This window comes from Oncorhynchus nerka, linkage group LG25, assembly GCF_034236695.1.
Source record: "Oncorhynchus nerka isolate Pitt River linkage group LG25, Oner_Uvic_2.0, whole genome shotgun sequence".
NCBI classification, from domain to species: domain Eukaryota; kingdom Metazoa; phylum Chordata; class Actinopteri; order Salmoniformes; family Salmonidae; genus Oncorhynchus; species Oncorhynchus nerka.
Window position 1 is genome coordinate 31,994,388 of NC_088420.1, and position 18,969 is coordinate 32,013,356.

Here is an 18,969-nt window from a genome sequence, read left to right on the forward strand (position 1 = left end):
CGTTGGACTAGTAACCGGAAAGTTGCAAGTTCAAACCCCTGAGCTGACAAGGTACAAATCTGTCGTTCTGCCCCTGAACAGGCAGTTAACCCACTGTTCCTAGGCCGTCATTGAAAATAAGAATTTGTTCTTAACTGACTTGCCTAGTTAAATAAAGGTAAAATAAATAGTCAGTGTCAGAGCCAGTGTAGTCCCTCTGCTTTATTCTCAATGAGGGTGTACAGTAATAAGCTCCCCAGTGGCCTTGAGAGGAAAACACACAGTATGTCATGAGGAGATAAGAGGAAGTGTGAGACTGCCAGGTTGTGGATGCATTGATTTACTGGACATATTTCTCAGTAACTGAGTTAATTCACAATTTTCACCACTAGTCATATTGTGACGCTGTGCCACAAAGCCAGGGCAGCTCAGTCCAGACAGAGTCATGGACTAAAGCCCACTTGTAAGTTGCAGCCAGTAGCCTCTCAATGGAAACTCACATTATTACAGCAAGGTGTGTCCTCATTTCTGAGCTCACTACAGATAAGGCGTTGATCATTGTCATTCTTGACCTTTGAAACTCGATCTGCATGTCCAAGGATGTTTAAATGTATGTAAATGGTAATGAATGTACGTAAATTGTAAAGTATTTTTGTCTGTAATGTCTTTTTTTCATGTGTCGGATCCCAGGAAGACTGACTAGCTGTCGCCTAAACCAGATCTACCATTACCCTTGACATGACCACTCATAACAAGTGTGTTAAGATTTGCATGGTAAATGCGGTTTCATAATTGTAAAGGAATATGTTTGTTGGACGCTCTGGTCCTCAAAGAATTTCAGCCTTATCACTGAATCCTCCAGGGCCATATGAAATATGATTAGAGTGTGGATTTCTAATTAATCTGAATCCTTTCACCGAAGCCCTAGTAATTGGCATTAAAGCTGAGTGAGTTGTGCATGCAACAGCTTCATGCAGTGCAGTGGCTGTACAGCAGAAGTAAGACTACCATAATTACTACTATGCTCCTCAGTCCTACTGCACAGACATGGCTCCTCCCTGGGCTCTGGTTCTCCTGACTGAGGATAATACCCAAGCCTTTTGGAATTTCCTTGCTACCAGATTCTCCTACTGTGATTGTAAACATAGATGTGTCCATGAAGTCTATTGAAAACAATTAAACACACAGTAAGGATTAATACCATTTTCAATGCCAATCCATCTTCGACATGCATGCACATTGACAATGAAAATAAAAGAAGCAAATTATACATTGAGGGAATTTGATGCACTTTCTGCACATGGAGCAATACAATTCCTGCACAGACTCTCACTGTGATTTACATAATTTAAACCAAATAGCCTAGAAATCTGGTTCGAGGTGGCAGAGTTCAAAACCCGAACAGCAACAGAAGGTTCAGTCCATTGAAGTTCTTTGGATGCATTCGGACTATTAATGAAATATCCCTCTCCGCATGATACCTCGCAGAAGCAGCCGAACACAGACGAATGGATGTGTGGGGGCGTTGATCTTGGTGTCACTGCGCCACCCGCATGGCTATATGGGAACTGCAGTCTCTACTTTGGTTTAAAAGCTCCGGCAGCGCGCAGGGTTGTTACAGTGTGGATTGTGGACCTACAGAGAAAAAGTTTGCACGGGATATTCTAGCGCACAGGAGGAAAAGTTGTTGGGAAGATGGCAAACAAACTACAGCAACCTCCACACCTTCATCTGGCGGAATTGAGCGCCACCCAGTTCATCGACATCTGGAACCATTTCGATACCGACGGTCAGTACCGGAGAGCAAAGTTGTCCAAAATGTTACTTTGAATTTTACCCAGCATTTAAAAAAAAAATTAGGTATGGTTTCAAATGCAGATATAAATGTAAGCTAACATGTCGAATAGAGTAGGTTACATAGGATATAAATATTCCATCACATATTTTGGTTTACAAGAAGAAAATATCATAGGCTTATCAAGGATTTTCGTTTTTTTTAAAGATGCAGCTTGGATATTGGGATAGCGTTATCTAAAAAGTGTTGTATATCATAACTTTTGTCCAAGATGAAAAATCGTACGGTCTAATCCGCTGGATGTTTTGAATGTCGATTTTTTTTTTCGTTTTGTGTGGAAAAGAAAATAAGTGCTTGACAGTTAGGAAAGCAGCTAGAAAACTCCTGGTGTTACTGTTGAGATTGTTAAAAATTATTATTTATAAATAAAGGTAATTCATTGTGGCCACTATATTATATCCTTAGAAAGGTTAGAATAGGTTACTGTGTATGAATTGCTCGTGGAAATGTTTAATTTAGAAAGGTCGATTGTATGGATGCATGGCTTTTATTCTGTTATTACAATAATCCAATCAGATAAATGTAGTACATCAGTATTACAATGTACATCAGTCTGTTTGGTCAATCAATACGCATCTGACGGCTAGTCCATACCTCAGTGCACGGTGCGCTAAAGGATGGATGGGCGTGTGCCACGGTCCGTCGTCCATATAAAACATATGTAGCCTAACCACACAATAAGTTACACTTTTGTATAGGCCTTAGCCTAATCATTTATACAACCTAACTGAATACTTAAATAAACTAGCCATATTATCCAACTGTATTGTTTTATAAAGGATTAAACAAAATTTAAAAAATGGATGATGGTGTCAGGACCCAGGACAGTTTCCATAGGCATCATAATTGATGGTCATTGATGGTTGGAATCCTGCTTTAGAAAGTTGCGTCTAAAATATAACAAAATGTTTGAAAAGAGGAGGAAGTTGGTCAATCAAATTCCTACTGTATACGTACATTTTCGGCATAAAAAAAGTTTGATTCAATAGTATTAAATTAGTGTAATTCACGATACAGATTAAATCCCAACTAAAACGGAGACAGGCTACTGTATACTTCCAGTATTATATGGTATAAAATGAGTTCTCAGCCCATTTCAAGCGCACGAGCCCACGCCCCTCCACACTCATTACCATTCACATCATCTGGGCATCCTCCCCCATTAATAGTGTTAACTGCCCATTCCGTCCCGACCAGTTGTTGAAGCGGAATGAGAATCCTCAAAACGCGAGGAGTCTCTTGGATCACTATACGTTTCCTCTGGGTGTTTATGTTCTCTGAGCGCAAACAGGGATTGGTGCTGTGGTTCCACCCTATAGGGCATATACTGCACTGTCTCTCCGGCTTGAGCATTTGCTGCAAAGACAACGTGACATACGGATAGAGTAGGCCTACGGGGTGCTTTTCGGTGCAAATATGGCTAACGGGCTAGGCCAGATAATTTTGGATACCGATTTCGCCGTTGTCCATGGTGCTGAAATTATTAGGCGTACAAAAATGTTAAATTCATATTTTTGCTATGGAGAACACACAGAGTTACTGTATATACCTAACGAATGTGTGTCTGATATTGACATTTCAGGTGTGTATTAAGATGCAGTTATAAATGTAAGACTTGACATGGTAGTGTAGTCCCGTTATAATGTACTCTTTTGTAGATTCTGCATGGCTTCGAAATCAGAATCCACCAGTCTTGTGGGGATTAGGTAATCAGATAGTATTTTTGAACAGTTCATCAAATGTACTGGCACGTGAAACACATAACACCATAATGATTGCCAATGTTTCTCAGCATGTGTTAATGATATTAGCCTAGTAATTGTAAACTAATAGCATATCATTCTATATGTAAAAAAAAGAAGACTCAAAATGGCTGATAGGATAAGATCATAATGAGAGGATAAGACATATGGGTCAAACTAAGTCTTATAATGCATTCTGATTGCATAACAGTAGAATGCTACTATTAAGTTGTTACATTCTGAGGGATACCTTTACTTTTAAGAATAAATAGGAAGCTAATATCAGGTAATGTTGGACATGTCTGTGGCCACAAAGTGGAACCTAAACCAATACAGTTGGCCACATTCTATTGCCACAATTGTTTAGACAAACATTCAGGATTCATCCAATGAAATAGACCCCAAAAGTAAATGAGTAGATGATTGAAAGATCATGGGACATTGCATTACATACTCTGGGCTAGTGTACTGTATATGTCACATTTTCATACACAGCATTCTCTGAAATATACTGTTGAAGTCGGAACTTTACATACACTTAGGTCGAAGTCATTAAAACTCGTTTTTCAACCACTCCACAAATGTCTTGTTAACAAACTATAGTTTTGGCAAGTCGGTTAGGACATCTACTTGGTGCATCACACAAGTCATTTTTCCAACAATTGTTTACAGACAGATTATTTCACTTATAATTCACTGTATCACAATTTCAGTGAGTCAGGAGTTTACATACTGTAAGTTGACTGTGCCTTTAAACAGCTTGGAAAATTCCAGAAAATTATGTCATGGCTTTAGAAGCTTCTGATTGACATCATTTTAGTCAATTGGAGGTGTACCTGTGGATGTATTTCAAGGCCTACCTTCAAACTCAGTGCCTCTTTGCTTGACATCCTAGGAAAATCAAAAGAAATCAGCCAAGACCTCAGATTTGTTTTTTAGACCTCCACAAGTCTGCTTCATCCTTGGGAGCAATTTCCAAACGTCTGAAGGTACCACGTTCATCTGTACAAACAATAGTACGCAAGTATAAACACCATGGGACCACGCAGCCGTCATACCGCTCAGGAAGGAGACGCGTTCTGTGTCCCAGAGTTGAACGTACTTTGCTGCGAGAAGTGTAAATCAATCCCAGAACAACAGCAAAGGACCTTGTGAAGATTCTGGAGGAAACAGGTACAAAACTATCTATATCCACAGTAAAACATGTCCTATATCGACATAACCTGAAAGGCCGCTCAGCAAGGAAGGAGCCACTGCTCCAAAACCGCCATAAAAAAGCCAGACTACGGTTTGCAACTGCACATGGGGACAAAGATTGTACTTTTTGGAGAAATGTCCTGTGGTCTGATGAAACAAAAATAGAACTGTTTGGTCATAATGACCATCGTTATGTTTGGAGGAAAAAGGGGGAAGCTTGCAAGCAGAAGAACACCATCCCAAACGTGAAGCACAGGGGTGGCAGCATCATGTTGTGGGGGTGCTTTGCTGCAGGAGGGACTGGTGCACTTCACAAAATAGATGGCATCATGAGTAGGACAATTATGTGGATATATTGAAGCAACATCTCAAGACATCAGTCAGGAAGTTAAAGCTTGGTCGCAAATGGGTCTTCCAAATGGACAATGACCCCAAGCATCCTTCCAAATGTGTGGCAAAAGGGCTTAAGGACAATAGAGTCAATGTATTGGAGTGGCCATTACAAAGCCCTGACCTCAATCCTATAGAACATTTGTGGGCAGAACTGAAAAAGTGTGTGTGAGCAAGGAGGCCTACAACCCTGACTCAGTTACACCAGCTCTGTCAGGAGGAATGGGCCAAAATTCACCCAACTTATTGTGGGAAGCTTGTGGAAGGCTACCCGAAACGTTTGACCCAAGTTAAACAATTTAAAGGCAATGCTACCAAATACTAATTGAGTGTATGTAAACTTCTGACTCACTGGGAATGTGATGAAAGAAATAAAAGCTGAAATAAATCATTCTCTCTACTATTATTCTGACATTTCACATTTTGATAACAAAGTGGTGATCCTAACTGACCTAAGACAGGGATTTTCACTAGGATTAAATGTCAGGAATTGTGGAAAAACTGAGTTTAAATGTATGTGGCTAAGGTGTATGTAAACTTCCGACTTCAGCTGTACATGCTCAACTCCAGCTTGTTGGTGCTTAAGGGATTTACTAACACATAGCTATACAAAGTTCATATTCATGATGATATTGGTAGGATTAAATCCTCACTATATGGAGTAAATCATGTTTTCTGTGTAATCCCATCGGGAGCAGAAGCACTGAGAAGGTTCAGACAAATTCAGGGCTGTCACAAAATGCAAATGTTATTTGTTCATAATGACATATACTTGTTCTTCTGGTAAATATCATACTGGCTGCTTCCCCAGAGACGTCGCTACTCAGCCACTTGCAAATGTCACTAGAATCCACAGGCAAATTAATACACAGGCATTTGTAAGACATTTAAATCGTGACACTGATAAGAAATGCATAGTTGGTTTTTGTCAAAAGCCACTATAATAACCATCTCACTAAGTGTTGCCTTTTTTAAAGCTACAATTTCCTTAACCATTATTTATAGACATCCAAATAGTCCTGGCAAGGGTGCAACTAGGCACAGATGGGAAATCCTCATTTATTTGAAGTTGAGATTACTGTATTGATTTCTTACACTTTCATGCCAGGCAGAGATTTCCCCATTGTCTTTTCAAATAACTGGACTTAAAAGACTTTGGAAGACGCAATTAGAGGCAGAGAGAGAGAGAGAGAGAGAGAGAGAGACGGAGAGAGACTGAGAACGGAGAGAGACTGAGAGAGAGAGAGAGAGAGAGAGAGAGAGAGACAGAGAGAGAGACAGAGAGAGAGACGGAGAGAGAGAGACGGAGAGAGAGAGAGAGAGAGAGACGGAGAGAGAGAGACGGAGAGAGAGAGAGAGAGAGAGACAGAGAGAGAGAGAGAGAGAGAGAGAGAGAGACGGAGAGAGAGAGACGGAGAGAGAGAGAGAGAGAGTGAGTAGTGGTGCATTTCAAGACTGGGAGACCCCTTCAAGGGATTTAATTAAGCAATTTCCATGGTTTGGGTGCAAGCTATCTCGCCAATTACGTCAGCCAGAGCCAACTTCGCAGCATGCTAACCACCTGGACAACAAATTAGCTAGTTATAATGTCAGTCATTGAGCCAGCCATCCAATCAGCCAGTAAGCAAGATAAACTTGAAAAAATTGCTGTAAAACAGGGAAGTATTGACCTAATTTGCTATAAAATGTAAGAGTATATACAATCTCACTTTTCACATTTATGCACATTTCACAGTGGTCCTATACTGTATATAACATGGGGATATTTGATGCTTCACAGTCTACCTATATGTTAGATACAATCTTGGGATGATTGGTCAAATCACAGTTTTTTTCTGTTGCAGGCAATGGCTATATCGAGGGCAAGGAACTGGAGAACTTCTTCAGGGAGTTGGAGATTTCACGGAAAGGGGCCGGAGTGGTAAGGGAATGGTCCCTGGACCTTGACTAAAGGCTCAATTCAATCAAACATGTCAATGCAATGTTCATACAGTATTTCTGTTTACATAACTACTGCCATTATGGTATGTCTGAGGCCTATTCTGTCTCTGATGGGTCTATGTGGATTTTTTACAGTACTCAATCCAAAACTATTTTTTTTACATAATTTCTCTAGGGCTATTATACAGTATGCTACAGCAGATATACTGTAATGCTGGTTTGATTGAATTGAGTGAAGGAACGTGACATGGCTCTGGTCTTTAATTATAACAGAAAGTTGACGATGTTTGGAGTTTTATCAGGTGAAACCAAAGGACCACAACCTCTTGCAAAAACATATTTGACATAGTAATCGGTGTCATGTGAGTTTCCCGTACCAGGATAACAAGCAATGGCACAAAGGAATTCTACCAAAAACGTTTACTGACAACAGTGAGGGTAGTGTTTTGATTGTTCTTTAAATCCAACAATCACATGTTGGCATCTCCTCACTAACCAAGGTTGTGGCCTATTCTGGTAGGTGGTTAATTGAGTTCCGTAACAAGCCCTAGAGATATGAACTCATGCCTGTAAGCTGTCCAGTCCGTCTAGGAGAGAGTTTCCCAAACTCGGTCCTCCGGACCCCAAGTGGTGCATGTTTTTGTTTTTGTCCTAGCACCACAAATTATCAAAGCTTGATGATTAGTTGATTATTTGAATCAGCTGTGTAGTGCTAGGGGAAAAACCAAAACGTGCACCACTTTAGGTCCCGAGGACTGAGTTTGGACCACTAGCAGTAATTAAAATGTGACTGATTTGTCCAACCAAGTGCTAATTAATTATTCAAGCAACATCAAAATAAAGTTCTCCAGAGAGTTCTCCCACAGATAGAAAATAAAAAATTTATTGGGAGGAGTCAGCACAATAATGTTTCTGTCACCGCATCTCGTGTGTGTACAACAAAGGAATCAGAGAGCATCAGTAATCATGTTACATAAACTCCATGGAGCTGCATAAAGTCTGTGACTAGAACATGACAAGCCCTTTAGCTGGGGAGGGGAGGGTTGTCTGTTTAATAGCGACAATCTCTGTCTGCCCAGTGTAACAACCACTAACATCTGAAACTAGCTCTGTCACAGCAATGTGAGTGACCACAGCCCTATATCATGAGAGGACGGTTTGCATTAAAAAACAACTGATCTTTACTGATGTTTATGTCATGACAAACTGTATTTGGATGTATTTGTGCATGTTTTACAGGACCCATCAAACTCCACTTTCAAAGAGAAGATGAAGGAGTTCATGCAAAAGTTTGACAAGAATGCAGATGGGAGAATTGAGATGTCTGAGGTGAGCTGACATTTTTCCATTTCCTATTTCAGGTCATTGAGGATTTGAATAAACCAGCGAGGATTATTCCTAATGATCTCAGACAGTTTGCATATCAATGCAGAAACAATCAGACATTATGGTAGATGTGTTCTGAAACTGTTGATGACTCGATGCTTTATTCAAGTAATCTTTGTCTAACAGATAAGATTCTATCATCTAACACAGTATTTTTCACACTATCAAACACAGAGAAACAAAAGTTTTCAATTTTTTCCCCCTCATTAATCTTTCTTTCTTTCTCCCATTTTTTCCCCCTCATTAATCTTTCTTTCTTTCTCCAGCTAGCTCAGATTTTGCCCACAGAGGAAAACTTCCTGCTTTGCTTCAGAGAGTTTGTGGGATCCAGTTCTGAATTCATGGCAGTAAGTGGTGAAAATAGATGGTTTGAGTATTAAGAATTTGAAGACGGGTACAGGCTGTTTATGTGTGTTGTTGTGATTGATAATATAGAGCTACTGTAATAAGGCAGAATGAAAAACAACAATTAGACACAGCAATTAAAACCAATAACAATCCAAATGTAGGATTCCTGGCCTTGCCCAAATCAAACATAAATCATATTACTGAATTGCACTGCAATTACATTGCAAAAACAAATCATACTCAAAGATTATTTTTCTCTGTCATACTGTATGTGTCCTCTGCCAAGTGGAAAGCCACAATCACTCACTCATGGAGCAGACAATTTCAGAGACACATGACAGCTCTGTCAGATTAGTCCTCATAGTGTGAATGGAGAGAGTTTGATTATCAGTAATAACAGGAGGGACCACCCAGTCACCCAATGGACACCCATTATGTCAAAGGCAGAAAAATTGAAATGAGAAAGAGAAAATGAATCTTTTTTAATCACCAGGTGTGGTAGGGAAGGCATTTAAAAGGATAGATTGAGGAAGTACAAACTTCTATTTTCAGAGTCATATATTATAGATGTGCTGCTGTAATTCTCCATAGACCTGGAGAGGGAGGGCATCTATCTTTGATAAGAGCACTTTCTGGAATCAGGGACAGCTGCTAGATTAAAACATTAATTAAAATGCATTTCTCTCTCCTTGCCCTCTCACAATGTGTAGGAGAACGGAATTGAAAATCTGGAAAGTATCATGAGAATCATAGTGTGATTACAGGAAGAAAAAGCTAACAATTACCAGCCACAGAAATTGGAAATGATTTTTTTTGTGCTCTTCCTCTTCTTTTAAAAATGTTCTGTCCCGCCAGAGAGTAATTAATGCATGTCCCATGCAATCCTATTAATAAAATCCAGTTCGATTGCTTTGGTGTCACAGAACATTAGAGTGTGCTTGATTGTGAGTGGAGGAATGAGGTGGCTCATTTAAAAAGTGATTGGTACTACTGTGGGAGAAAGTGATTGGCTATGTCTATTTTCTTTCTTTCTCATGAGTGTGACTTTGTATTTGCATATATAGGCATGGCGACGATACGATACAGATCGCAGTGGGTACATTGAAGCTAATGAACTGAAGGTATGGTTTCTCACTTGTTAACGTTTCACTGCAGTGGGCTAAATCAGGGTCACACAGAGTGCTTCTTGGTAGTCTTAAACAAATCTAATTTGAAACCAAAGGGGCTTAGAAAAAGAAGACACAAGTACCATGTCAGATACAGTTGAAATGTGTTACATTTTGAGTTTGCAACCCAACATTACACTCCATATACATCACAGAAGACAAAACCATTTGACATAGAAAAAAACGATTTTCAGCTGTTCTATTAATTATGAAATTATGAAGAATATGAATAACATTCCACCCATGAGTCATTTGACTGCAGGAAATGACTACCCATCCATAAGAGACATTTACAGTAGGTCCTTTTACAAACTATGGTAGAGTTCCAACCATAGTCAATAGTTATCTCTCCTTGTCATTCGATCCAGCTATAAGAAAACAAGGAGATAGATGCATCATTATGCTTTACAATGTAAATTAAGCTTTAGAAACCAACACCCAAATGCTTGCAGGTATAGTTGTTGTGTTGATGCAGTGAGGCAAATGGGGACAATGCAAATTCCTCTCTTCTCAGTGGCTGTCAGACGAGGACACTATACAAATCATGACTTGTAATACCACCCATTATGCTATTGTCTGAAACTGTAATTCATTTCTAAAGTATTTTCTGCTGTCTTATCAGCAGGGTCTTACTGTAAAACAAGCTGGTAGTGATTTCTGTCAATAAAGGATCTGAGAAAGTATGTGATACCTCCAACTCTATGTAAGCCAATACTTATATAACCGACGGAAACCAATAACTGAGGCCTCTGGGCTAAAGTATAGACAAGCCAGGCTCGCTAAGGTCATAGGATTGTTTTTGACCTATTAGTCAATTATAGTTTATTCATATTTCTCCACTCCACAGGGATTCCTCTCAGACCTGCTGAAGAAAGCCAACAGACATTACGATGACCAGAAGCTTCACGAGTACACACAGACAATAGTGAGTCTTTTCAGTCTAAATGAATCCCTTCCTGTATTGTACCCAAGCCCTTCCTCACAGACTTATTTGAGAAGTAACCAACATCCTGCACCACATGCAACCACAGGTTCTACATGCAACCCAAAGGGGTTCTACGTGGAACCAAAAAGAGTTCTGCCTGGAAACAAAAAGGGCTCACCTATGGGGACAGCCGAAGAACCCTTTTGAAACCCTTTTTTCTAAGAGTGTACTGTATGTAACTCTTGTCCCGTCATGCTGGTGGTTGCTATGTGGTTGAGTGGTTGGGAGTGGGACTCACAATGTCCTATGGGTTGTGTGTTCCTACAGCAGATGTGCAAACACCTGTTTCAACCTCAAGGCCTAAAGCTTGACCTGAATTACTCTGGGGAGAGAACCAATCTTTACCAATCTTAGAGTTGACTAGCAACTTGTATGTACAACAGACTGCCAACAGAGGTAAATCAAAATAATAATGTGTGAAGAGCCAAACTTGCCGTCACAACTGCGGAAGGCCCAATGCTTTAATGTCTGTCTCTCTCTCTCTCCCCTCTCTCTCTCTCTCTCTCTCTCTCTCTGCAGCTCAAGATGTTTGATCTAAACGGAGATGGGAAGCTGGGCCTGTCTGAAATGGCGAGGTGACTGTCAGCAACTAAGAAGACATTTTTATATTTCATGTGTGCCTTCAGCATCCAACACTCCTAACAAGTTTTTTAATGGAAATTATTCTCTGTTCTTCTCTTTTAAGGCTTCTCCCAGTTCAGGAAAATTTCTTACTGAAATTCCAGGTGAGGAGTGTGCAAGAGGAACTGATAATCCCTTCAAACAAATGTAGTTTTCACAGTAATTTTGGCTAATAAACATACCAGCAACATGACAATTAGATATTTCCTAACACAATCATTAATTTGCTATTTAACTCAGTAAAATGATGGTGCTCTGTTATTTCCGAATGTGTTTTACAGGATATCAAGCTGACCTCTGAGCAGTTCAGTGCTATCTTCACATTCTACGACAAGGTACATTTAGATATGTGATTGGATATTCTAAAAGGATACAGTTTGCTAGAAAGGTATTTAAGTTGAACAAATATTTGCGTGCCGATGTCTGGACTAGAGGCTTGCTGAGAGGACTGGGGTAGACACTCAATTAGAAATGAAACACCGCCAGTGTATACATGATATGCATCAAACATTTACGTGCATAATTATTTCAGTGTTTGTTTCAACCTCCCCCTGCAGCTGAATCACTGGCAGCCGCTGTCACTGTTATGGGATTATGGGTAAAAAGACTGGCGATAGTAAGAAGCACACCAGGTCAACTGAAAACTAACATGGCTACAGTGCCAAAATGTAAATGCACAGAGCTTTGAGAAATAAAACTTTTTTGACAGCCCGCAACCAAGACAGCCTGTTTCCCCCGCATTCCCAAAGAAACACAACACCACGGTATCTTCAGTGCCATGGTCCTTCCTCTCCATAATATCTCCTTATGCATTTAAAGTTATTGCTCTTGAGCAGCCATATACAAGACATATTTTGGATTCATGAGTGAAATGTCAAGGGGCATTGTAACGGTTTTCGTCCTCCTCTTCTGAGGAGGAGTAGGAAGGATCGGACCAATGCACAGCGTGGTAAGTGTCCATAATATAATTTTAATTAAATATAACTGAACACAGAAAACAAAAGAATAAGAGAATAAATGGAAACCGACACAGTCCCGTATGGAGCAAACACTGACCAAACCACACCCAAACCACACCCAAAATGGGGAAAACAGGCTACCTAAGTATGATTCTCAATCAGAGACAACGATCGACAGCTACCTCTGATTGAGAACCATACCAGGCCAAACACAGAAATACAACATAGCAAAAAGAACATAGACTACCCACCCCAACTCACGCCCTGACCAAACTAACACAAAGACATAAAAAAATAACTAAGGTCAGAACGTGACAGTACCCCCCCCCCAAAGGTGCGGACTCCAGCCGCAAAACCTGAACCTATAGGGGAGGGTCTGGGTGGGCGTCTGTCTGCGGTGGCGGCTCTGGCGCGGGACGTGGACCCCACTCCACCATAGTCTTGGCCCACTTAAGTGGCGCCTTTGGAGCGGCGACCCTCGCGCTGACCTCGTACTGGGAACCCTAACAGCGGGCCCCAAATAGACCGGAGACTCCGGCAGCGCAGGACAGTCGGGAGACTCCCCCAGCACCGTAGTGAAGCGCGACTCCGGCAGCGACGGAGTGAAGGGTGGCTCCGGCAGCGCCGTAGTGAAGGGCGGCTCCGGCAGCGACGGAGTGAAGGGCGGCTCTGGCAGCTCCTGACTGACGGGCGGCTCCTGCAGCTCCTGACTGACGGGCGGCTCCGGCAGCTCCTGACTGACGGGCGGCTCCTGCAGCTCCTGACTGACGGGCGGCTCTGGCAGCGCCTGACAGACGGGCGGCTCTGGTAGCTCAGGACAGACGGGCGGGTCTGGCAGTTCAGGACAGACGGGAGACTCCCCCAGCACCGTAGTGAAGCGCGACTCCGGCAGCGACGGAGTGAAGGGTGGCTCTGGCAGCTCAGGACAGACGGGCGGCTCTGGCCTGGAGAGAAAACCTGGAGGGAGGAGATGGAGAGACAGCCTGGTGCATGGGGCTGCCACAGGACCCACCAGGCTGGGGAGACCTACAGGAGGCCTGGTGCGTGGAGGAGGCACCGGATGGACCGGGCTGTGGGGGGGAGCTTCCAACACTCTACTCAGCAAAATGGATAGAGTCTATCACAGTGCCATCCTTTTTGTTAACAAATCACCTTATACCACCCACCACTGCGACCTGTATGCTCTAGTCGGCTGGCCCTCGCTACATTTTCGTCGCCAGACCCACTGGCTCCAGGTCATCTATAAGTCTATGCTAGGTAAAGCTCTGCCTTATCTCAGTTCACTGGTCACGATAACAACACCCACCCGTAGCACACGTTCCAGCAGGTATATCTCACTGATCATCCCAAAGCCAACACCTCATTCGGCTGCCTTTCCTTCCAGTTCTTTGCTGCCAGTGACTGGAACGAATTGCAAAAATCGCTGAAGTTCGATACTTTTATTTCCCCCACCAACTTTAAACATCAACTATCTGAGCAGCTAACCGATCGCTGCAGCTGTACATAGTCCATCTGTAAATAGCCCACCCAATCTACCTACCTCATCCCCATACTGTTTTTATTTTATTTACTTTTCTGCTCTTTTGCACACTAGTATCTCTACTTGCACATCATCATCTGCTCATTTATCACTCCAGTGTTAGTCTGCTAAATTGTAATTATTTGCTCCTATGGCCTATTTATTGAATAACTCCTCATTCCTTTTGCACACACTGTATATAGACTTTCTTTTTTCTACTGTGTCATTGACTTGTTTGTGTTATTGGCTTGTTTGTTGTTTACTCCATGTGTAACTCTGTGTTGTTGTCTGTGTCACACTGCTTTGCTTTATCTTGGCCAGGTCACAGATGCAAATGAGAACTTGTTCTCAACTAGCTTACCTGGTTAAATAAAGGTGAAATAAATAAATAAAATACAATTATACGTTTCCCCTCTTCCTTCCAGGACGGAAACGGCTACATTGATGAGCAGGAGCTCGATGCTCTGTTGCGTGACCTCTATGAAAAGAACAAAAAGGTGAGATAATATTGAAGGTTTGGAGTTTAACTCTCAATTCCCCATAATGCTGAATCTCTCATTCTAATGCATCATTACAGAAGCACCTGTATGGATAAGGGTGTCTTGTCTTCTCTCAGGAGGTGGACACCAAAAACCTGACTGGCTACAAGAAGAGCATCATGGCCCTGTCGGACGGGGGCAAGCTGTACCGCTCCGAGCTGGAGATTGTGCTCTGCAGGGAGCCCATGCTGTGAACCCTGACAACCATCGCTGTCTGTTTTTTGACCTTCATGACCCTATCTGCCCATCCCCAGATCACACCCACCTCCAGCTGCCTGACGACTGTAACCAGGTGCATGTGCCGGGCATTCCCTTTATGAGTTTTGAATGAATGTGCACTGAGAAGCACAAACCAGCTCTCCCTCATGACCCCTGTCGACACTCTTCCCTACAGACTGACGTTGCCTTCGGCTCAATCCCTAAACTCTACATTTAACAAAATGAATAAAGATAATAAAAGGTACTTCTGCTAATTATGATTGCAATGTGAACAGGAGCGGAATGAAAATGAATATAAGATGATTTATTCTCAATGCTTGGTTTGACTTTCCTCTTCTCTTTTTCTCCCAAATCCACCCTTTAATTGGGACTTGCGACAGCAAACGTCCCACTCTAAATCTTTGTCATACTTCTGACTTTTTATTAATGGGACATGCATAATGGGACTTGCGACAGCAATAATTATTTCTAACTTCTAGTTATTTTTAGAACGCTACACCTCTTACACAGTTTAAGATAGAAACTTTAAAATGCTTAGACAGGCCTGGAATAGTGTGCTATTATACAACTTTTTGATAACATTTATACTTGTTTAAACTATTAAGCTTTTTGTTTTTCTTATCTTCCTCCATCAACTTTCAAGGGATTTCCTCAACATTCTAAATGGGCCCATTGTGACATTATGACACCAGTAGTCTATAGGTCATTATCAATAAAACGTCACAATACGGTGCAGAGCATTCGATTTGGCTGCTGAGGGCCAAGGAGCCCTCAACTCCGCTAAAACCATTGACAACTGCGTGCCGTTTTCAAGGGATAAATGCTATAAGTATTTGGTTTTAATATAATCTCCTCTTGAAGAGAGAGCATAGTCAGAACTACACATTTCCGATTATCCCACGTTAAGCTGTATCATCAGAGTTATATAGAAAGTAACTGCATGTTTTTCATGATCAGTAAACATCAATCGATCATGTATGTTCAGAGGGTAGCCTATCCATTTGGCAAGTAGCTAGGCTAGCTAGCTAAGCAAACAACGTGTCATTTAGCCTTTCTTCATCAGAAATGAGGCTTTTGGAACGAGCTTTAGATCGGTAAGTCCTCGTCGTGGTAAAGTTGTCAGTTGGACTACTGTCATCACCCCTATAGATGGCAAGCAAATCAAACAATATGTGGATATAGCCATCTAGTTTATCCCCTGAAAGTTAGCTCGTTAACTAGCCATATTGACGTGATGTGTTATTAGCTAGCTAACCAATTTGACGTTGTCCATCAGTCAATGTAGCCTATCATGTCTGTCAGCAGCAATCGTGATTTAACATTCTTAAAAACAATGTTGAAAAGGGGATAACGTTAGCTTACTTCGCTAGGTAGCACTATGTTGGTTGGAGAAAAAAAGTACATTAGGTCCACTTACACACTATGTTTAGACAACTGTACAACATTTATATCAGTACGATAGCTTGCAAATTAAACATCAGCTAACACTGATCATGAAAAGGATGCAGTTACTTGCTGTATAACTCTGATGATAGAGCTAAAATGTGCGTAATTGTTTTGCATGGAATCATCGGAAATGTGTAGTTCTGACTATGCTCTTCAAGAGGTGATGACATTACAGCCAAATAGTTAACATTTATTTAACAATTCCGGAGCCGGGGGTCTCCTTGCCCCCCAGCAGGAAAATTGAACGCTCTTATTGTGACGTTTTATTGATAAAGACGTATTCTATTCGGCGTAAACAATGTCTCTTTTGACACAATCAGCTACTCAGGCCACTTTCCCAACAAATTTTTAAAAAAAAACATAGCACATGAAATATCTAAGTCTGCTTTTCTGATATTCAAAACTGAAATTAGGACATAATTATATTCTACCAATCAAACGTACATGTGTTTCAGTAACCGAGGTTCCAACAAATTAGACAAAAACGCAGAGCATATGAAAACGTCCTCTAATGATCTGTTTTTCAAATCTGAAATCAGAAAAGGAATAGCTTCTACCAATCATGAGGTAAAGCTGTTTAAAGTAATTGTATCAACTGCTTTCATTAAGGAAAATTCCACTCAAAAACGACTGTATATTTTTTGTATCTGTTTCTTTAGTACACTGTTGATACAGTCCCAAAGTGTTTTGCATATCAGCAATCAAGTTTTCAAGATATAGAACTTTCAAAATGCATAAAGTGTCATGTGTTTTGTATCATATCATACTATCATACTGTGACACTTTCTGTATTTTGAAAGTTGTATATCTTGAAAACTTGATTGCTGACATGCAAAACAAATTAGACTATCAACAGTGGACTAATGAAACAAATGGCAAAATATATTTTTGAGTCGTATTTTCCTTTCATCTAACTTCCCACTGTCATGTAACTTTGTTATTGAAAGCTCCCTGGTTACCACAGCAACATATGATTTCACTGAGCATTAATACCCCTGCTTACTTAGTCTGTTTGAAGTGCCAAAATGATAATTTTCTACTGGTAAGAAGTAATAAACACATTAAAACCAGTACGCACACACACTCCTTCCATTGTCATAGTTTAAAGGCAATGAACCGATCATCGTCTGTGGCAACTTCAACAAGGATCTGCTATCCAGGTCAAGCAAGCCCATCTTGACATTGTTTCATGATAGAGGGTACGCACGGTTGATACAAGCTGCTACCACAGAAAAGAATACCAGGCTGAATCCAGTGTTAATTTCTCATCCACAACATTGCCTCCATTCAGGTGTGCTGCAGACGTACTACAGCTATCACAACCATGTGTACTGCATTTTCACTTCAGACATCTCTCAGGTATGAATCTTGACCAAAACATTGGTATCACATTTCACTGCTTGCATTAGTTCTTCCTTCATGTTAGTGTAAATAAGAAAGTCAAAATACGTTGTGAAAGCAAAATACATTTTTAAATGTCTACATGCTCATGGTAAAAAAAACTAAACTACAATTGCATTTCAAATAATGATTATCAGATGTATGCTATGCTCAGTTAACTTGTGTCCCCCCCTGGGAGCAGAGGGGCTCTGAAGGAAGGGGTTCCCCCTTTCTGGCCAGTGGGTCCCTCTTCCCATTTATCCTCCTCCAGCCCAGAGAGGATTTAATGAACATCCTGCTGTCGTCCAAATATGTTGTGAAAAAATACAGTTATGTTTTATTTAAAACTTTAACAATGCCTCATTACCTTCTGTAATCTGTTATTACAGTTGTCATATACTGTGATATTCAAGTAGGAGAGTGTATAAAAGTTTAGTCTGGATGTAGTTATTTCTGATGAAATGTGTGATCTAACTGCCCCACAATCCAAGGTAATAAGGTTGATAAAGTAGTATATCAAAGTAAGCAGACCGATTATTTTACTACATTTAGCTTTGACTATATTTAACTGATTAGCTTAATTAAAATGTTTTAAACTTCTTCCACTACCACAAAAATACTTTTAAAGAGTTAAAGCAAGTCCCACAAGTTTTCTTCATGGAAAATTACCATCTAGTTCGTCTATGTATATATCTGGTGTTTCATCCTTATATTATTACCCTGTTACATTTAGATTTTGATGATGTAGATGTTGCATTTTCTGGCTGATACTGTTCTAATGAGGATGTGATAGAAAGCATTAAAAAATATATATTACGATTAAGATTATCTCAGTTTTTTGGGGTCTACACCTTACTCTCTCTCTACACCTTGTGCTTGGAATTTACACAAAGAATATCTGGCATAGTACTCCTGTTGTTAAAAATGTTGTTGATAATCCATTAAATTGCATATTGATATTGGAAAAAAGTACATCAATTAGTATTAATAAAGATTAAGTTGGTGTATGAGTAGCAAATAAAGAGAGCCTGTCATTACCATATATCAGGGAGGTACTGCAACCACACACAGAAACACTCACACATTTTTTTATAATTACAAGAGAATACCTAGCCTGGTTGCAGTCTCTGTATTACGTTCCACCCCTTGCCACTCCGGTTTTTGGCAAATGACAGGAGTTGCATGGAGTGGAATGTTAGCTAAAAAGACTGGTAACCAGACAAGAGAATACTTGTATAAATTCCTAAATTTCCTCTATCAGTATTTCTGAAGCACGACTTCATATTTAGAGTAAAAA

General features: G+C 40.6%; 1 protein-coding gene across 5 annotated transcripts; it reads left to right on the forward strand.

Moving 5' to 3' along the window:
• Positions 1–1,584: 1,584 nt before the first annotated feature.
• On the forward strand, positions 1,585–18,491 carry calb2a (calbindin 2a). 5 transcript variants are annotated; one of them, XR_010461108.1, is made up of 13 exons: positions 1,585–1,768; positions 7,008–7,084; positions 8,344–8,433; positions 8,757–8,837; positions 9,903–9,959; positions 10,852–10,929; positions 11,509–11,564; positions 11,675–11,714; positions 11,892–11,945; positions 14,514–14,585; positions 14,705–15,940; positions 17,584–17,651; positions 17,875–18,491. XR_010461108.1 is itself a non-coding variant. In XM_029634234.2 (11 exons), exons 1-11 carry the CDS (start codon positions 1,675–1,677, stop codon positions 14,819–14,821), a joined length of 816 nt encoding a protein of 271 aa, XP_029490094.1. In that variant the 5' UTR covers positions 1,585–1,674; the 3' UTR covers positions 14,822–18,491. The 5 variants fall into 5 exon arrangements, 1 of the variants encoding a protein (XP_029490094.1); XR_010461107.1 differs by having other exon boundaries at positions 14,705–17,651; XR_003860514.2 differs by having other exon boundaries at positions 14,705–17,491; positions 17,584–18,491.
• Positions 18,492–18,969: the final 478 nt, after the last annotated feature.